General features: G+C 53.2%; 1 protein-coding gene across 1 annotated transcript; it reads right to left on the reverse strand.

Annotated features, from left to right (window-relative positions):
- Window positions 1–1,585: 1,585 nt before the first annotated feature.
- LOC103189184 (serine/threonine-protein kinase 17A-like) lies at window positions 1,586–19,068 on the reverse strand. Its single transcript, XM_042343308.1, has 8 exons — window positions 18,982–19,068; window positions 18,471–18,589; window positions 9,020–9,232; window positions 4,452–4,596; window positions 3,864–3,990; window positions 3,517–3,565; window positions 2,832–3,011; window positions 1,586–2,479 (listed from the first exon to the last, which is right to left on the reverse strand). Exons 2-8 carry the CDS (start codon window positions 18,584–18,586, stop codon window positions 2,185–2,187), a joined length of 1,125 nt encoding a protein of 374 aa, XP_042199242.1. The 5' UTR covers window positions 18,587–18,589; window positions 18,982–19,068; the 3' UTR covers window positions 1,586–2,184.
- Between the last annotated feature and the right edge of the window lie 500 nt (window positions 19,069–19,568).

The raw sequence follows: 19,568 nt of genomic DNA on the forward strand, positions 1-19,568 counted from the left end.
AATTCTCCGTGTGAAAGGAAGATCTTGGATTTTTTTTTATATCTATATATATATAGAGAGAGCGCATTTATCTCTTCGAGACGTCTGCAGCTATTGCGTGCGAGGAAAGGGTTCCCGTAACAGGCTCGAGGGGCTGAATGGCCTCCTCCCGTTTCTATCTTCCTTTTGATTGAGGCACTGGGAGCAGTGGCCGGGAGTCAGAGAGGGTTTGCGAGCGAGACTTTTTCTCCCCACCCCCCACCCCCCCCCCCCCACGACTTGATTACTTCTGCATATTTCCTCACTCGCTTTCCAATGCGAACACAAAGAAAGTTCAGGAAGTTGGATGGGAACCAGGCTGAACACAGGGAAGTCCTCATCGCAATAAAGTTTCTGAATAACATTAAAATTTACATTAAATCCACATTTATTCACAGTCCTGGGAGGGCATTCGAACTGGGGGTGGGGGGTGGGGGGGGGGGTGGGAGCCATGTGCAGGGGGTGGTGGGAGGGGGGGGGGTGAGAAAGTGTTGCATTATGTCCTGATCGTACAAGTTGGAAAATAACATTAAAACTCCCCCGATCCGTCGCCCCCTTCGATGCTGTACACACACCGTTGGGTACTGTGAACGACTCAGACTTTAACGTCACGAGGTGCGGAGGGAGGGGGAGTGGGGACTTCGTTGGAGACGCGATCACTGGCTCGTTAAAACGGTCAGAAATGGCCCGGTTTATAATAAATGCTCTTTAATGTCACCATACAATACAGTCTAATAGAAAAAAACGCGTCTCATCACATCGAATGGAAAAATATCGCTTTCAAGGTGTACCGTGCCGACCGACCGACTGACTGGCAATCGAGACGGTTACAATAATATAATAATAATCATCCTCGGGTTTGACCCGGCGCCTTGTCACCTCGTCGGGACGTCTCAAAAGCCCTTCACGGGACAGGCTGCAAAGTGGAGTGACTGTGTGTTTTTTGCGGCAGAAACAGTTTATGCACCAACGCAAGCAACTTGCTTTTATTTTACGCGGAGGCCTTCGTGCAGGGCAGTGGGCGAGAGCGCAGGTCTTCAAACCCAGCCCCGGGGTGCAACCCCAGGACAGGTGGGTGCAATCTGGGGGCCCAGGTGTAGCCACTCATCTCTAAGAGCTGCCTTTTCCTCACCTCCACGCTCTCCGCACCCAGACAATCGCTCTTAGAGTGCTGAATTCACTGCTGGGATGTAAGCTGATAAACACCACCACCCCCCCACCCCACCCCCACACAGCTCGATCTTCGACTGTACGTGTAACAACAAACGCTTGCGAAGCTCAGCTAAATATTGGGGGGGGGGGCGCTTTCCCCAACCGAGGACCACCCTATACAGTCGTGGCTTCGGCTTTGGCTTTGGCAGCGTCGACAACATGACAACAAGTGAGTGGAGGGCGCTGTAGAAATCCAAGTTGTTGTTGTTGTTGGAGCATATTCTGTCGGGCTCGTCGGCAGAGCAATGGGTGACTTGACGGTCCTTTGGACATTTGCTCGTTACTGCTGTTGCGCCTTAAGCCTTCCGCCAGGAATTGGTGCCAGGGAAGAGCACAGGAGGACTTGGCTTTACCGCCGTCTGGATTTCTTTCATTGAGGGAAAGACTGGATCTGAATCTCTTCCTCCGGCCTGTTCGATGCTAAGGTCAGTAGGAAGCTGTGTCCAGCAATGGCACCAACTCGAAACCATAGACCTCTCAAAAAGGCCCTACCTCGCCCTAATCCTAGAGCTCTCATTTATCCCCCCAACACCTCTCCCCCTCCTCTTTGAAGGTTCGTTCAGCAGCGCACACAAAGCACAAACCTTGCCAGTAAGTTACCTTTGACTGGAGGAAAGTAAAATAACAAAGATTTTTCCACTCTCCTCTTTTCCCCCCCAAACCTCCAGCGTCTCCCACCATCACTCGCGTATCTGCCCACGCACCCAGACTTACACTGGGGTGTGGAGGGGGGGGGGGTGTGTGGAATATACAAGCTATGTTTGCTCAGATTTAGGCTTGAGATCATCCCAGACCGAGTGAGTGCCCGGCATTTAGACGAGGTCAAGACCTCAAGGAAAATTCAGCTGTCCTTCCCCCCCCTACCCCACCCTCTCACTCGGAGGCTAAACGCAGGTGCGGAGAGGGCGTTTGGAGTCAGTGTGCACTGGGAGTCCAAGTCTCTCCCTCAAGCTCTCAGCAAACCAATTCCTGCTGAATCTCTGGCAAGTTTGCGAAGGGCTCCTCGAAGGCAAAGTGCTTGCGTACCGAGGCTCGGCTCGTGTCCAGGGTCTCGTCCAGCTGCCTGCACAGCGTGTAGGAGGCCACGAGCACCAGCTTCTCCGAGCTGCTGCCCGGCTGCCCGGCTCCGCGCCCTTTCTCCTCCTCCTCATCCTCCTCTTCCTCTCCCCACCCGCTCACCGGTCTCGGTACCCGTGGGTCAGACGACAGCCAGGGGTGCTCCAGGCACTGAACCGCCTTCGTCCTTTTCCTGGAGGGAATAACGACCGAAATTAACTCGACCCACGGCTCCATAATGACACGTAATAATCCTCGAGTCTGATTCAGCGCCTCGTCACGTCGTTGAGACGCCTCAGAGCGCTTCACAGCGTATTATTATTATTATTTTTTAAGGATTATTACAACTAACAACCGGGTAGGTTCCTTTTCACCGCCGGGCGCGAGTGTGCGTGCGCGTGTGTGTGTGTACGTGTGTGGAGGGAGGAAACTTGCCCCACGTTTCGCCCTGCTCAGCCCGGGTCCTCTCGCTTGCCCGGCGAGCGCAGCCAACCACTGAGCTACAGGACGTCACCAACCCCCCGTCCTCGCTATTGGAGCCTCACCTCGGGTCCTTGATGAGGAGAGTCTGGAGGAAATCGAGGGCCAGGTCGGAGATGCCTTCGAAGACATCCTGAGTGTAGTCGACGTCCACCCGGGAGATGTTCAGGTACGTGGTCTGTTTGTCATCGCCCAGGAACGGGGAGATTCCCGTCAGCATCACGTACGTCAGCACTCCGATAGTCCTGAGCAAAATAGAGAGAGAGAGACACATTAATAATAATAATAATTCTTGCATTTGATACAGCGTCTTATCCGCTTCTTCGAGGCGTCTCAAAGCCCTTCGCAGGACACACACTGTAAAGTGGAGTGTACTGTGTATTTTGTGGGTGAAAGGAGTGTAACTGATTCCCTCTCTCTCTCTCTCTCTCTAGCTCTCCCCCCATTCCCCCACCCACACTCCACAGGATACATCATAAAGCGTAGTGACTGCGCATTCTGTGGGCGAAATGCGGCACGTGTGGAGCGAGTGACCAATTTGATGTGGGGGAATTGTCGGCCAGGACACCGGGAGAGAGAGAGAGAGCGCGCGCGAGAGAGAGAGAGAGAAACTCCTTTGCCTCTTGAATAGCGCAGTGACGTTTGGTGAGTTCTGTGGCTATCAGACTCACTCCGCTGCTCACATAATGCCTCCACCGTGTAAACCAGAAGCTCAACCCTGGACGCTGCTAAGATGGAGCTGTGACTTACCACATGTCTGTCGCCGTGCTGATCGGCTCATAGTTTAAGATTTCGGGAGCTGTGGGCGAGATGAAGAGAGAAAATAATGATAATAATCCTCGGGGTTTGATGCAGCGCCTTATCGCGTTCACCCACAAATATACAGTCAATTCACTTTACAGTGTGTTCTGTGAAGCGCTTTGGGACGTCCTCCCGACGTGAAAAGCGCTATATCAAATGCAAGGATTATTATTATTATTATTATCGCGTCTTCGGGACGTCTGAAAGCGCTGTGCAGGCAACACCGGCGAGCGGAGCGACCGGCCGAAGCACGGCAGCCGACTGCGCACAGCGGTGGATGCGGTCAGGACACTCACCTACGTACTCGGGGGTGCCCAGGATCTCCCTGACCTCCTCCACGTTGTCCACCTTCCTCGAGAGCCCGAAGTCCACGATCCGGATGTCTCCCAGAGGGTTACTGCTGGTCAGGAGGATGTTCTGAGGCTGCAGGATGTCGACAGATAGACTTGAGTCACGGCAGGACAAAAGGGAACCGCGGCAAATTGACCTCCACCCATCCCACCCGCACCCCCCCCCCCTTACGCGGGGGGCTAAAACGCTCTGTTTGCTAACCCCGGCTCAGCTTCCGTCAAGCGCTCAACTTGCAATTGATATCACAATGATAATAATAATGATAATAATAATAATCTTTGCATTCGTCACAGCGCCTCATCACACGTCTTCGAGAGACGCCTCAAAGCGCCTCAATACGGGATTGCGCTGCGAGGCGGAACGACGGTGTGTTTTGGTCTTATCCCATCGGGAGGACGTCCTCACCGGGGTTTACCGCGCGCGAAGGTGTAGCGACTGCGTCTTTTGAGGGCGGGTTGGTCAACGAACGTCGAGGAGCCCAGTGGGCAGGGAGGGCGTGGGAGTCGAGCCGATCGATCAGCCCAGGATCGTACCTTCAGGTCCAGGTGAACCACATTGTTCCTGTGCAGGAAAGCCACTCCGGTCAGGATCTGGTTGATCAGACGGATCACGTCCCTCTCCTTGAAAGCTTCGTCTCTCTCCGCCACACACTGGTTAAAGATCTCGCCACCGGCTGCACTGTGGACGGGAAGAGAAATCGGTCAATCAATCAATCAATCAACCAATCAATCAATCAATCGGAGATAATAATACGAACAATAATCCTTGAGTTTGGTACAGCGCCTTATCGGGTCTCTGAGCCGTCTCAAAGCGCTTCACGGGGAATACTGTAAAGTGGAGTGACTGTGTCTTTTGTGGGATGTGGCGAGGGAAGAGCTTGGGAGGCTGGACGGTTGCTCGAAGGGAGGACGTCACAAGGCCGGCCGGTCAGTTGCTGTTGTGAAAGTTGCTGTTGCGGTCGAACAGAAGGGCTGTGCGTGTGTGTGTGTCTGTGCGCGTGTGCGTGCGCGTGCTCGTGCGCGTGCGTGTGCGTCTGTGTCTTTCCTTTCTCCCGCCCAATGTGCAGCTCGAACACCCGGGACTTTTAAAAATAGCCGAACACACACGACGGCTCAGCACTGAGAGCCCTCAGAGTGTTTTCTTCCAAAACATAGAGAGTCGGAACGAGGGACTGGGGAACGCGCACAGTCAGCTCCGGCTCCGCGACTAAACAACCAGAGCAACTATCTCATTTTCCAGCAATGAAGATTTGTAGCTGATTTAATCTGATTTATTGTTATTTCCCCCTCCAGCCCCACCCTCCCCCCCACCCCCCCCCCCACAGCCCCCGGGTAATGTACAGATTTATTCCCGTTCCTCTTACATAAATGAGCGCGTGTGGGAGTGAGCGTATCAGTCCGTTCATTCCCGTGCGGTCTGGAAATAATAACTGCTGTGTTTACCGAGAGCGAAAGAGAGAAACTAAATTGAGATCAAGCGATGACAGTCTGTCCGAAAATAAGCCTTTCGCTTCCTCACCCAAACCCCATAAATCTGTAAATAGTCGAGGTTTCCGTCTCTCTCCCCCCACCCCCCCACCCCCCCCCCCCAACCCGACTAAGGTTAGTTCCTCAACAACTTAAAAAAGTTCTGTTGACAGCCAATGACCGACAACCGAAGCTGAGGAACTGACGGTCGAGGTTGAGATCAGTGATGATCACAAGGACCTTAGAGAAATAATAATAATAATAATAATGAGCCTTGCGTTGGATCTCACGCCTTATCACGTCTTCGAGACGTCTCAAAGCGCTTCTCAGAATATCCTGCGAAGGGAATGGACCGTCTATCTTGCGGCCCGAACCGGATCGAAGAGTGCGCCCGCAACTCCGCACCCTGTCCGAAGTCAAGACGATGTCGCGGGCTGAGACCGGGCGGAATTCCAGGCCCCACGGGGTTTCCTGACCCAGGATGGGCGTGTTATCTCCTACTGATCATCCGGAGGGCCCTCCGGAGGGTCCTGTCCCTGTGTCCAGCTCCACCTCCCCGACTCCCGGTGAAATCTAACTCAATCGGGAACATCGGGAATTGGGGTTGGGGGTGGGTTGGGGGTTGGGGTGGGGCTGGGGTGGGGGTGGGGTGGGGGTGGGGTGGGGCGGAGGGCATTATCCACCCCAGATGGGATTGTCGCCCCGTCAATACCCGCTGCGAACCTCGCGCACATGAAAAGTGATCAGGATGGCAGCTCTGTGGTCAATGATTAAAAATCTATATAAATCTATATACAGACGCTCTGACCCAGTCTGCGCTCTGCCTGGACGGGTTTGTCTGTGTGTGCGCGTGTCTGGTGCGTGTGCGTGATTGTTCTGTGTGTGTATGTGTGTGTGTGCGTGCGTGTGTATAACTTTGTGTGTGTGTGTGTGGGGGGGGATTGTCCTGCGTGCACGCGCGTGTGTATATGTGTGTATCTGGATCTGTGTGTGTGTGTGTGCGCGTGATTGTTCTGTGTGTATGTGTGCGCGTGTGTGTCTGTATCTTTGTGTGTGTGTGTGTGCGATTGCTCTGTGTGTGTGTGTGTGTGTGCGTGTGATTGCTGTGTGTGTGTGTGTGTGTGTGATTGCTCTGTGTGTGTGTGTGCGTGTGATTGCTCTGTGTGTGTGTGTGTGTGTGTGTGTGATTGCTCTGTGCGCGTGTGATTGCTTGATTGCTCTGTGTGTGTGTGCGTGTGATTGCTCTGTGTGTGTGTGTGTGATTGCTCTGTGTGTGTGTGTGTGCGTGTGATTGCTCTGTGTGTGTGTGTGTGTGTGATTGCTCTGTGTGTGTGTGTGTGTGTGCGCGTGTGATTGCTCTGTGTGTGTGTGTGTGTGTGTGTGTGTGATTGCTCTGTGTGTGTGTGTGTGTGTGTGATTGCTCTCTGTGTGTGTGTGTGCGTGTGTGTGATTGCTCTGTGTGTGTGTGTGCGTGTGTGTGATTGCTCTGTGTGTGTGTGTGTGTGTGCGTGTGTGTGATTGCTCCGGGTGCTGCTCACCGAAAACCATCGTTAATAATAATCCTAATAGTAATCCTGGCATCTGATGCACCGCTCCATCACGTCTTCGGGACAGTCTCAAAGCGCTTTACGGGAATACACTGTAGAGTGAATTGACTCTGTATTTTTTTTGTGAGTGAGGAGTGGGGGGGAGGGGTGGGGGTCGGGGGGTGGGGGGGAAGTGGCTGCGAGAGACGGCCCCACAAACCTCCCGGTATCTCGAGGCCGTGTCTCTACGCGTGCCTCTGCGTGTTTGTCTCTGCGCGTGTGTCTCTGCGGGTGTCCCTGTATGCGTGTCTCTGTGTGTGTGTATATGTGTGTTGCGCGTGTGTCTCTGCACGCACGCGCGCGCGTGTCTGTAGATGTGATTATGTGTGTGTGTGTGTGCGCGTGTTTCTGTGCGCGCGTGTGCCTGTGTACGTGTGTTGGGTGCGTGCCGTGTGCCGGTGAGCTCCTCCGACAGCTCACGTTGCCGGCTGGAAAGGAACACCCTCACCCACACCTCCCGTCGGGAGAACATCCCAAAGCGCTTCCCAGGACTCACTGTAAAGTGTGGTGACTGCGCGTTTGCCGGTGAGCGCGGCAGCTACGTGTCGCGCCCGTCAACGTCCCGCACACTGCCGGGGAAGGTGAACGACCGAAATTAGAAGCAGCAGTAAATAAATAGGTCAACGCGGGCACTCGGGTCTCTTTAAAAGAACCTTAAATGGCAATGTCTGCTTCTCCCTCTCTCTCCCTCTCTCTCTCTCTCTCTCGCGGTTTAATTTGTGAGCTGATTTCTCGCTCGCCCTTCGCAAAGGAGGATGTGGGTTTGTTTCTAGATCAGGAAGTGCGTGCGACAGACTGAGCGAGAGAGAGAGAGAGAGCGCGCGCGGGGGGTGGGGGGGTGGGGGGGGGGGTGTCGAAGGAACAGCTGATCTGTTGCTTCTCGCCGAATGCCCGCGCTCGAACTTTGCCGCCGGCTTCGAACGGACTCGTGTAATAATAATAATAATAATAATAATAATCCTTGCATTTGATATAGCGCTTTTCACGTCGGGAGGACGTCCCAAAGCGCTTCACAGAACACACTGTAAAGTGAATTGACTGTATATTTGTGGGCGAACGCGGCAGCCAATTGCGCACAGCAATGTCCCACAAACAGTCGTGGATTGAAAATGACCAATTTATTATTGTTTTTGGTTTTGGAGGGATTATTATTAGGCTCTGTGTGGAGTAAGGAAACTTGCCCGAGGTTTCGCCCTCTGCCTGGAATTGAACTCAGGTCTCTCACTTGCAAAGCGAGTGCTCTAACCACTGAGCTACAGGACTCCTAGTGTAGTAACTAGGTTAAAAGAAAGCCGTTTGCCTTTCCGTGAAACGCAACGCACAACGCCCACCGGGGGAGAAATCCGCTGCAGTTCCTTAACCTGTTTCACCCACGAACCGCACAGTCACTCCACTTTACAGCATATTCCGTGAAGCGCTTTGAGACGTCTCAACGACTCGATAAGGCTCTGTATCAAATGCAATGATTATTATTCCTATTATTAATGAAACTAACATAAGGACGTGTCCATTTTATCCCATTGCCACAACAGGCTATTGCTGCCAAGTGTAGTGACTGTATGTGTGAGTGTGTGTGTGTGTGTGCGTGTTTGAGTGGATGTATTTGAGTACATGTGTGTGTATGTGTGTTTATTAAAGTGCGTGTATATGTGTGTGCATTAATGTGTGGGGGCATGTGTGCGTGTATGTGTGCGCATTAATGTGTATTAATGTGTGTGTGCATGTGTGTGTATTGATGTGTGTGTGCATGTGTGTGCACGTGTGTGTATTAATGTGCGTGGGCATGTGCGTGTATCGATGTGTGTGTGTGTGTGCATGCGTGTGCATGTATTAATATGTGTTTGCGCTACCTGTGCGTATGTGCATGTCTCTCCGTGTCGCGTGTAAGGTACCGTATGATGTCATTTTGCTGTCATCGTGTGTTGGCAATTAAGAAAGACCATTCTGCGTCACCGGACGACAAGACAGACCCCAACTGCCCCCCCACACCCCCCCACCCCCCCCCCCCCCCCCCCACCCCCCCCCCACCCCACACACACACGCACTCACTATTCCAGCACCAGGATGAGCTCGGACGGGGTCTCGTACACCTCGTGCAGCTCCACCACGTGTGGGCTGCTCTTGGCCATCTCCAGGATGGCGATCTCGTGAACGATGTCCGTGCGGCAGTCTTGACCTTTCCTGCGCTTCCGCAGGAACTTTGCCGCGTATTCCCTCCCCGAGGAGTTCTCCAGGCACTTCTTCACCACCGCAAACTTGCCCCTGAGAGAGAGAGAGTCCAGAACGCGGGGCCGTTAGCGCCGGGGGGTTAAAAAAAATACCCACCGCCCGCTCATCCTCCTCCTCCTCCTCCTCCTCCCCTCGCCCTCTCCGGGAAACTCGTCCCCCCCCCACCCCTCACCCACACGGTGGCTCGCGATTGCCCAGCTTGTCGCGATCGCCAACCACAAAAACAGTCACTACACCGGACAGCAATCATAAGAAGAAGAAGAATAACAATAATGAATAATCCTCGCGTGCGATGCAGCGCCTCATCGGGTCGTTGAGAGACGTCTCAAAGCGCTTCACAGGAACCCGCAAACAGCCGCGGATTGGATTGAGCGACCGAATTATTAGTTATTTATTCGATTATTTCTTTCCTGCCAATCGACCCGACGACCGGGTTCCTACTTACTTACTGCGGGGTAAACGGAGGCGTGCGGAGTCAGGAATCCTTCCTAACCACCACCCTCCCCCCCCCCCCCCCCCCCCACCCCCTCCCCTGGGAATCCAACCCAGGACCTCTGGCTGGCGAGGCGAGTGCTCTAACCACCAGCACTGGTCAATGAATGAGCTTAGGTGGGTGGGTGGGTGTGGGTGGGGGCATCGGAGGTACGGGCGGTGGGGTGGGGGGAAAGGTTATAAGGGTCCCGTTCCAGCCGGTGTGGAAACTCCCTGCGGGGTTGCAAATCAGCTCAATTCCCCCCCTGGCACCGACGTTAGAAAAACGCTCTGGATTTTTGTGGTCGTCAGAAACCTTTAATTGCCATATTTTTCTCCCTCCCGTCGTCGTCCCCCCCCCGTCCCCCCCCCCCCCCATGAGGCTTCCATTAGAGAGGTATGAGAGACATTTTTCGGGGAAGCATTTGGAACATTAGTGTTGTGCCGCTGACCTCAGCCAAATCGTCTCGAACATAACTCGCGGCAAAACAAAACATTAAAAACAAGAGAGAGAGGAGAGAGAGAGAGAGAGAAAATAAAAGAATCGTAAACATTGGGTCACTCAATCCGCGCACCACCGTTTTGGGGGACGCCGCTGCGCGCAATGGACTGCCGCGCTCGACGAGGAGCTGTATCACGTGCAAGGATTATTATTATTATTATTATTAATATTATTATTTTCTGTTCCTCTGGTTTCTTCCGAGTGGATTGCGGTGCTTTTATTTCAGCTTCAGCGCCAGTCCGGCTCAGCAATTTAGGGGCCGTTCCTCCTCCCGTCCCAATCCTTAAGTCACTTTCGTATTCCTTCCCCCCACCCCACCCCCCCACGAAGCACTTTGAGACTCCCCCCCCCCCCCCCCCACCCACTGCCCCCCAGCTCGGAACGTGCTCCGTCACTGTCAAGCGCCCTGGGACGCTCCGCTGCGAGAGGGAAATGCCGTGCAAGTGCAAGTTGCCGCTGTTGGCCCAATGCGAAAGACCGCGTTACTACACTTGGCTGTTGCGTCTCCTGAGGTTAATCAGCGTCCCATCGCCCGGTGACTAGACCTCTGAGGATGTGGGTAGCCGGTCACGTGGCGAGCGTCTAGACCTGCGTGCGTACATCTGACGGCTGCCTATTTTCAGGGCGACCGGATATCGTCCACCAGAGAGAGAGAGAGAGAGAGACAGGTGCGGCCGCGATAAGATCCGCCACAGAGAGAAAGGACTCAGGCTTCCGGCTTTAACGGGAAGCAGAAGGTTTCGACCTAACCTTCAGGCCTGTGATTGATCATCGAGGTCAGGCTATCAGTCACAGCGCCACACGCGAGACTGGGGCTCAGAGACAGACTGACTCCCCGCCCCTCGCCCCGAAATCCCAATTTCAACCATTTTGCCAAATTCTGGACAATCTTAAACGGGTCAGATCTGCCCAACTGAGCTTGTGCTCCACACGCTGCCTCCTCGTGCTCTCTCTCTTTCTCTCTCTCTCTCCCCCCCCCCCACATTCCTCCTTATTCCCCGCGCGTGGGCGTCGAGCTTCCCCTTAAAAACGCGCCGACGCTTTCTGCTTCAACGACCGTTTCCGGCGCCGAGTGCCACTCTCTCGCCGCCCGTTCGGTAAAACTCGCGCCGGTCGCTGGGAATGAACAGTGAGAGATGTGCAGGGCCGGTCTGCCCATGTGGGCGCTACCGACGACCAGTCACCGCGAAGGGCGAAGAAAGATATCCTCCTCTTGTTCCTCACCTCCTTCAAGGCACAGCTCAAGACCCTCCTCTTCGACCGCACTTTCGGTCACCCTCCTACCTCTACCCTCCCTGCCCGCTACCCTTCTCTGATCCCAATCCCCCCCCCCCCCCCCGCGCCCCCTCCACCGCCCTCCAACTCCAGCTCGGGTCCAAATCCCTGAACTGTCCAGCATCTTGGGATGTCCTCCCGACATGAAAGGCGCCGTGTAAATAAGGTGGTGCTGTTGTTGTTGTTCGACGGCCAAAACAAGCGATCACCGAGAGAGAAACCAAACTAATCGGATCTTTCCCGGTGGCTTCGGGTTAAGTTGGAATCTGTATATTTTGCACTTAACTTTGTAAATCGACCGCCCAACCCCCCCCCAACTCCCCACCACCCACCGTGTGTCCCCCCCCCCCCCCCCACCCCGTGTGAGGACCGCGTTCTGGGAGCAGCCTTGCCAAGGTCCTCCCCACCCCAACCCAACCCTAAACTGGATAAGGCTCATTTCCCCCTGATTTATGAGCCTTCTGCCTCCAATAAACACAGCTCCAGGATTGAAATGGGCTCAAGGAATGTCCCCTCGACAATGATCTCAAAGCTCGGAGGAGCCCCTTTCCGTCTCCTCCCCCCCACCCGCTCCCCCCACTTTGATATCCGCAGGTTAAATGCGGAGGTCATGTGTTTAGCATTCTGTCTCTCTCTCTCCCCTCCACCCCTCCCCGCACACCACGCTCCCCCCACCCGCCCTCTCCCACCCCCCCCCTCCCTCCCTTCCCCAGTAAAGGACGATGCTTATCTGCGAAGATCTGGTGAATGACGCAGAACAAAGAGAGACTTCTTCCTTCCAAAGACAGAACAGCGAGCGCCAAGTTGGGGTTGATCAAGGACAGATGGGGCGGAGGGAGGGTGGAAAATGCACCATTCCGTAACAGATTAGATGTGATAATTAAGTTTGAGAGCGAGCTAAAAGTTTCCAGAAGAAAGTACCCTGACTTCCACACGCACCCCCCCCCCCATGCCCATTTGTTGTAATAATATTAGTTAATAATAATAATCCTTGCAATTGATATCGCGCCTTATCATGTCTTCGGGACGTCTCAAAGCGCTTCGCAGAATATTATACTGCATGTGAAGTGGAGTGACTGTGTATTTTGTGGATGATTGGCTACAGTTGACACTGGGCGGACATCTCAAAGCACGTCGCAGTGCCCGCTGTAAAGTGCGGTGACCGTGTGTTTTGCGGACGAACGCTCCTGCGAAGGTAAGAACCGCTGAGAAAGACTTTCCTAGAGATAGCAGCAACAAGGCACGGGCATTCCTGTAAGTGAGAAGCCGCCTCTTTTGCCCTTGTGTGTCATGGTCGATTGCTTAACCCTTGCAGACGGCTGGGATTGGGCAACTCTGCTTTATGTGAGAGGCACGTACGCACTTTATACACACCCCGGGCATCAAATGGGAACACTGACCTCATCTGTTTGCTCAATTCTCTTTGCCAACATCAGCCGTGTTCCACCCGTTTGCACACAGTATTCAAGACCCTCCACTTCGACCTCAAGACCCTCCACTTCGACCTCTAGACCCTCCTCTTCGACCGCCCCTTCGCCCACCCTCCTACCCCTATCTTCTCTGCCCTCCAACCTCCTTGATTCCCAAACCCCCATCCCCCAGCTCGGGTCCAAACCCCTGACTTTCCAGGGACTTGGGACTTCCTCCCGACGTGAAAGGCGATGTGTAAATATCATTTTGTGTTGTATTCTACACACTGTCCGGGGAACATATATCTGCAAATAACAGGATAAATAGAGGCTTTATTATTTCCCCCCCACAGGCCCTCTACTCCTCCCTCCCCGCCACCCCTTGTTTCCCCTCCCTCCCATCCCCGCGCCCCCTTTTCCCCACCTGCTGTCTCTCACACCACACAACAACAACAAGATTGCATTTATAGAGCGCCTTTCACGTCGGGAGGACGTCCCAAGGCGCTGGACAGTTGGGTCGGGACCCGAGCATTGGGGGGATATGGTCAGGGTGAGGGGAGGGAAGGGAGGGAGCGAGGACGGGTTAGAGAGTCGAGAGGGGAGCTGAAGGCACCACCCCAGTAGCCTAGTGGATAAAACACTGGACTAGAAGTTACAGGTTCGAATCCTGGTGCGCTGATCTGATTTGAATTGGAATCGCAGACAAAACACACAGTCAGTTCACTATGCAGTGTGTCCCCGTGAAGCGCTTTGAGACGTCCTGAAGACCCGATAAGGCGCTGTATCAAATGCAAGGATTATTATTATTATTAAGTTGCATTTAAATAGCGTACCCTCACGCACTGAAGCATCCCAGAGTGCTCACAATTGGCCTCAACGGGTTGAGGACGGAGGGTTGCTTGTCCTGATCCTTGCTTAGATTCCAAACCCCCCCAACCCCCACCCTACCCCCCTCCTCCCCCACCCCCCAAACACCAGACTGAACAGGATCAGACTCAGGCATGATTCGTCCTGTACCACATATCACAATTGCACACTTCCTGTTTGGAAACACTTTGAGAAACATTGAGAAATATCACAATTCTTGTGGAGAAAGGGATTAAGGGATATGGGGATAAGGCGGGAGGTGGAGTTGGAATAGATCAGCCACGATCTTATCGAATGGCGGGGCAGGGCTCGAGGGGCCGAATGGCCTCCTCCTGCTCCTATTTCTTATGTTCTTATGCAACACACAGACGAACAGAACAAGCAACACAGTAAATCTTGTCAGAAGTATCCTGGGCTCATTTCCAAGGGGGGTGGGGTGGGGGAGGGGGGAGGACTGTTGGTGGGAGAGGTGGGGCAAAATATTTTATTTTATTACATGGAGAGATCTCGTAGGGTTCACCCCCTGCATTCGATCTCAACAAAATTGTCCAGGGGAAGTGGGGTTCATAAGTAACGGGGAGGGGGTTGAGGGGGTTTGGGGGGAGAAGGAGAAGGGAGACAGGAAGGACAGAGAGGGATGGGCTCTATCGTTGATCTGCGATGAGGTGAGAGTTTGAGGAAACAGGATTGTGTAACCTTGTTTGCTGTCTTACACGGTTCCAATTAACCCGTCAGCACAACGTGCCTTTTGTGGAGAGTTTCCCAACAGTGAGATAATCATCTCTACGTTATCTGTGCGGTGATGACTTTATAGGCAACAATACGAGGAGATGTTGGCTTGGCTCAGTCGTTAGGTTAGTAGCAGGTTGGGACTTGAGCTCACAATCCAGGCTGACACACCAGCTCAGTGTTGTCCTTGGGTTAGGATTGGGGGCAGCAGTAAAGAATCCATTATTACCTTTGATCCCATCCCCAAAGATGGTTCAAACACCCAACTCTCCCCCATCGCCAACATCTATCCAACACCAACCACCCCCCCACCCAAAGAGGGTCTGTCTGTCTGTCTGTCTGTCTGTCTGTCTGTCTGTCTGTCTGTCTGTCTGTCTGTCTGTCTGTCTGTCTGTCTGTCTGTCTTTCTTCTGAGCTCAGTGTTTAGGAGTCAGCTGGCTCTGTGAGTGAGTGAGTGTGTGTGAGTGTGCGTGTGAGAGTGTGTGTATGTGCCCGGGTGTGCGCGCGCGCGTGTACGTGTGTGTGCGCGCACGTGTGGGCAAAGCAAGTTTGGGCACCTCAAGACACAGGGAGGTTTATATCAGGCTTTCAATAGAACCCTACCCACCTGCCTGTGAGCTTCAGCCTGTCATTACCTGTCAGAACAATCTGCAGCGAGTCCTGTAGCTCAGGGGTGAGAGCGTTCGCCTCGCAAGCGAGAGAGACCCGGGTTCGATTCCCGGGCAGGGCGAAACATTGGGCAAGTTTCCTTACCCCGCGCACACGCCTCCGCTTGCCTAGCAGTAAATAGGAACCTTGGGTCGATTGGCGGGTCGCTTTTCTGAGCGTAATAACCCCTTCCGAATAAATAATAATAATTTGGTCGCTCAATCCACGCTTGCGGGACGCTGCTGTGCAAAATATACAGTCAATTCGCTTGACTCCGTGTCCCGTTGAAGCCCTTTGAGACGTCTCGACGTCGTGATAAGGCGCCGTATCAACTGCCAGGATTATTATAGGTCTATAAACCTAGCGTGCGGACTCGACCGTTTTATCTATTTACTCAATCCACAGGGCAAACCAAAATAAGTAGGAAATAGCTGTCAGATTCAATCAGAGCCACACCACTGTGCGTTACAATAAAACCAGCCCTCCAGCCAGCTTTATTGGGATCGTGTTAAGCTAAGCCCCGCTCCCTTTTTTATAATCTTTATATTACAAGCAGATGATTGCTCATAAACGGTTGCACGTTTTACACAACCCAATTAACCTGCTGCGTTTTCCCTGGCGCTTGGCTGAGCTTGCGAAGCTCGGGGCAACAGCAAACGGCCCATTTGTGGTGGCGTTCACTGTCTCTTGTCTCTCCCACTCCGCCTCGCACCCACCCCTTCTCCCCACGCGCCCCCCCCCCCCCCCCCACTCATCTCTACCCCACCTTCAACCGTGCCTATGGTCACTCCCCCCCTCCCCCATCTCCCTCGCTCTCCATCCAACCCCTTCCTCGTACAGCGCTCTGAGACGCTATCCTAAGTGTGAAGGGCGCTGTGTGAGGGCAAGTGCCGTTGGAGGGTGAATCAGGTGCTAAGAGGAAGTCAGTGACTCTTAAAGGAGGTTAAGACCGACTGTGTGGCCATTTATTTTGCTAAGTCTTTGCTGTCAGCAGTGGAGAACTGTGGGCAGCGAGTGGGGGGGTGCGGAAGAAGGTTACACTGGAGGGAATGGAGACAGCTATTTGATGGGAAATCAATTGAGGGTCTCACGAGACAGGATAAAGGAGGTTTCGGTGTACTCTGGGCTCTGGGCTGTTGGACCATCTCAGTCCCACGCGTTCAGGCTGTTACCTGGGATGGAGAACCCAGTGTTGCTTATTGTGAAGACCTTATCCTGTTGACTACTATCCTGAATGGCCTGCATCGCCTTATCTCGCTCACTCTGCTGTCAGGACAGGTGACAAGCTCAGACTATTCTGACTGCGTTGGTCACCCAGAGGAGATGAGAGGGGACGCTCTCTCTGGCTGTCCATGCGATAATAATGTCCTGGCGTTTGATACAGCGCCTCATCACGTCTTCGAGACGTCTCAAAGCGCTTCACAGACTACAGTGTAGAGTGAATTGACTGTATGTTTGGTCGGCTCAGAACTTCACCTGGGAATGCAGAGAGGAAACACTGGCAGGTGGGAGGGGGGGTGAGGGGAGGGAAGGATGACAATTCCTCACCCGGTGTCCAGAGTTGCGGGAACTGAATTCCACCCCCCCCCCCCACATCCAGGGGGCTCCTAGAGGTCAATTTTAGCCCCAAATGTTGGCCCACCTGAGATCAGCTGCCTCCAGGCTCAACGGCGTAAAGAAATGAAGCTCACGACAGCTGCTTATCGTAGTAATTCTTAGCGTTAAAAGAAAACAGTCGGAATAACCTTCGCATTCGACCCCCAGCCTTTCACGTCAGAAGGTCGTCTCGAAGCGCTTCACGGGGTATAACACGACCGCGAAGGTGGAGATGAAACCTAAGGGTCTCAACAATCGGTTTGCAGATCGGCCGCTTTATCGATTATCGTCGGCCAAACCGAAAATCCCCAGTCGTCAGGGAGGCCGAGAAGGGGGAAAGAATGGGGGGAATGGGGGGGAAGTGAGGTGCGATGTGCTTAACTTGTCACCACCGCTTAAGTCGTCGTGCTGGCGACGTGTATGCACATCATACCGCCTAACTCTCCACTCCTGATACCCGGTCACTGAGCCCCTTTTTCCTTCCCCCCCCCCACCCCACCCCACCCCACCACTTGGAGCGATGAGTTACAGGAGTACGTTGGAAAGGGATGTTGGACAGTCGGCCTGAACTGGATGTGTCGGCCGTGTAATTGCAATTCATGTACCAGCCAGTGACGCACTTGGTGATGTTTTCCAGTTGGCAGAATAATGTGATCTGAATTCCATGTTCCCAATGCCAACCTGGGGTGGGGGGGGGGGGGGTTGGGGCCGGGGACGGGGTGTGTGGGGGGGGGGGGTGCAGGAAATTCCAGGATGCATTTCACGATGCATTTGTTAGGACAGGGTATCAAGGGATTACAAGGCAAGGGGTGGAGGGGGGGGGGGGGGGGGGGGTGGGGGGTAATTGGAGTTGAGGTGCAGATCAGCCGTGACCTTACAGAATGGCGGAACAGGCTGGAAGGGCTGGATGGCCTCCTCCTGCTCCTGTGTTTCTCAGGTTTCGCGTGCTAATTTATCACAAAAGACCCGCTTACGAGACGTCGCTAACTCTACCCTTCACCACCCCCCCCCCTCTCGTTAAACGCAGAAGTGCAGAGCTGGGATTTCTCCTCAGGCTTCGCCGGACGCTCTCAGGGGGGGGGAAAAAAAATAAAGGTTTAAGAAAAATCCTGACAGGGCATTCTGCCCTCAGTAAGATGCCTTCAACTCAGCCCAATCTGACTTGAGTTAACTGAGCTCAAACCTTCAAATAATCCCTTAAATCTAATAATAATATGATATATAATCACTCAATCCACCCACGACTGTTTGCGGGACACTGCTGCGTGCAGTTGGCTGCCGCGCTTTTGTACGCAAGACACACAGTCACTCCACTTATACCCCGTGAAGCGCTTCGACACGTCTCAGAGACGTTGACGAGGCTCTGCATCAAACACAAGGGTTGTTATTGCCGTTATAAACCTCCCGCCGTAAGTGCCCGCTCTCGGCTTCGCTGCTTTACAAGAGACGGAACACAAAAACTCGCAGCGAAATACACAGAGCAGCTGAGCAAATATTGACTGGGAATTCTCTCCCCCCCCCCCACCCTCCCCACCCTCCCCACCACCCCCCCAAAAAGCAATGGTCAGGTGCTGCTCAGCCAACAATCAGTTGCAAACACAGAGGTATAAAGTATTGAAATGACTGTCGTGTTTCGCCCGTAAATACTCTCCCGAAGACGTGATAAGGCGCTGTATCGAACGCGAGGATTATTATTATTATTATTATTATTATTATTATTATTATTATTATTACCAGCTCCACGGGAACAGCTTTGAGACAAGTTAACCCTTACCTTCCGAGCTCTTTCCCCAGAAGAGTGTAGTTGCTGTTGAACGAGTCGGTTCTTATTCGGGACAATATCGTTGTCACCATCCCCTTGCGATTCATCATCCTTCCAAGAGTGGGCATTCACTGAGCAAAGGAGTGTTTTATATATATATATATGTGTGTGTGTGTGGTGTGTGTGTGGAGGAGGGAGGGAGTAGAAAGAGATAGAGAGGTGGTGGTGGGAGGGGGGGTGGGGGGTTGACAGAGGTTTGAGTGAGAGGGGAGGGAAGAGAAAGGGGGTTGGGTGGGGTGGGGGGGGGTAAGAGAGAATATTTTCCCCCAACTTAGCACAACTGCTGCAAGATGCTATCACACACACACACACATCCACAGTTAAAACAAAATTTGCAGCAATAGGGGGGAGAGAAAAAAAGTGTTGAGAAATAAGTTGAGTGGAGATTGCAGCCACCAAACAGTGAGTGAGTGAGTGAGTGAGAGAGAGAGAGAGAGAGAGAGATTACTGCACTTTCTCCAACCTTCCCCTCTTTAAGTCTGTACCAAAGTTTGCCACCAGCTGGTGATTTTGTTCTGACAACCCCTTTTGTTTCACACACACACACACACACACAGACACACCACACACCACACACACACTCACTCCCCAGTGAGTCCCAGGTCTCAAGTCTCTTATGATCTCCAACACACAGACACAGACACACATCAAAGCAGCCAAAGGGAATCCAATACTGACTTGCAACCAATTGCAGTCAACGAAGTTTTATTCTCAGATCAACTTGTTGTTGCATATATATATATATATATATACACACATAGAGAGAGGAGACACACACACACACACACTGGAGCGCTCTCTCCAGTCTTAACCCCATTCCCCTGCTTTCTCTTCCCTTCCCCACCTCCACCCCACTCCACCACCTTGCGTCTGTGCTGGAGTTCTCTAACCCCCCATCAATATATAAATAAATTAGTAATCCACGGCTGTTTGCGGGGACGCTGCTGTGCGCAACCGGCTGCCGCGTTTCGCCCACAAAGATACACAGTCACTCCACTTTGCAGTGTGTCCTGCGAAGCGCTTTGAGACGTCCCAACGACGTGACGAGGG

The sequence above is a fragment of the Callorhinchus milii genome, unplaced genomic scaffold (assembly GCF_018977255.1).
Source record: "Callorhinchus milii isolate IMCB2004 unplaced genomic scaffold, IMCB_Cmil_1.0 Scaffold23, whole genome shotgun sequence".
NCBI classification, from domain to species: Eukaryota; Metazoa; Chordata; class Chondrichthyes; order Chimaeriformes; family Callorhinchidae; genus Callorhinchus; species Callorhinchus milii.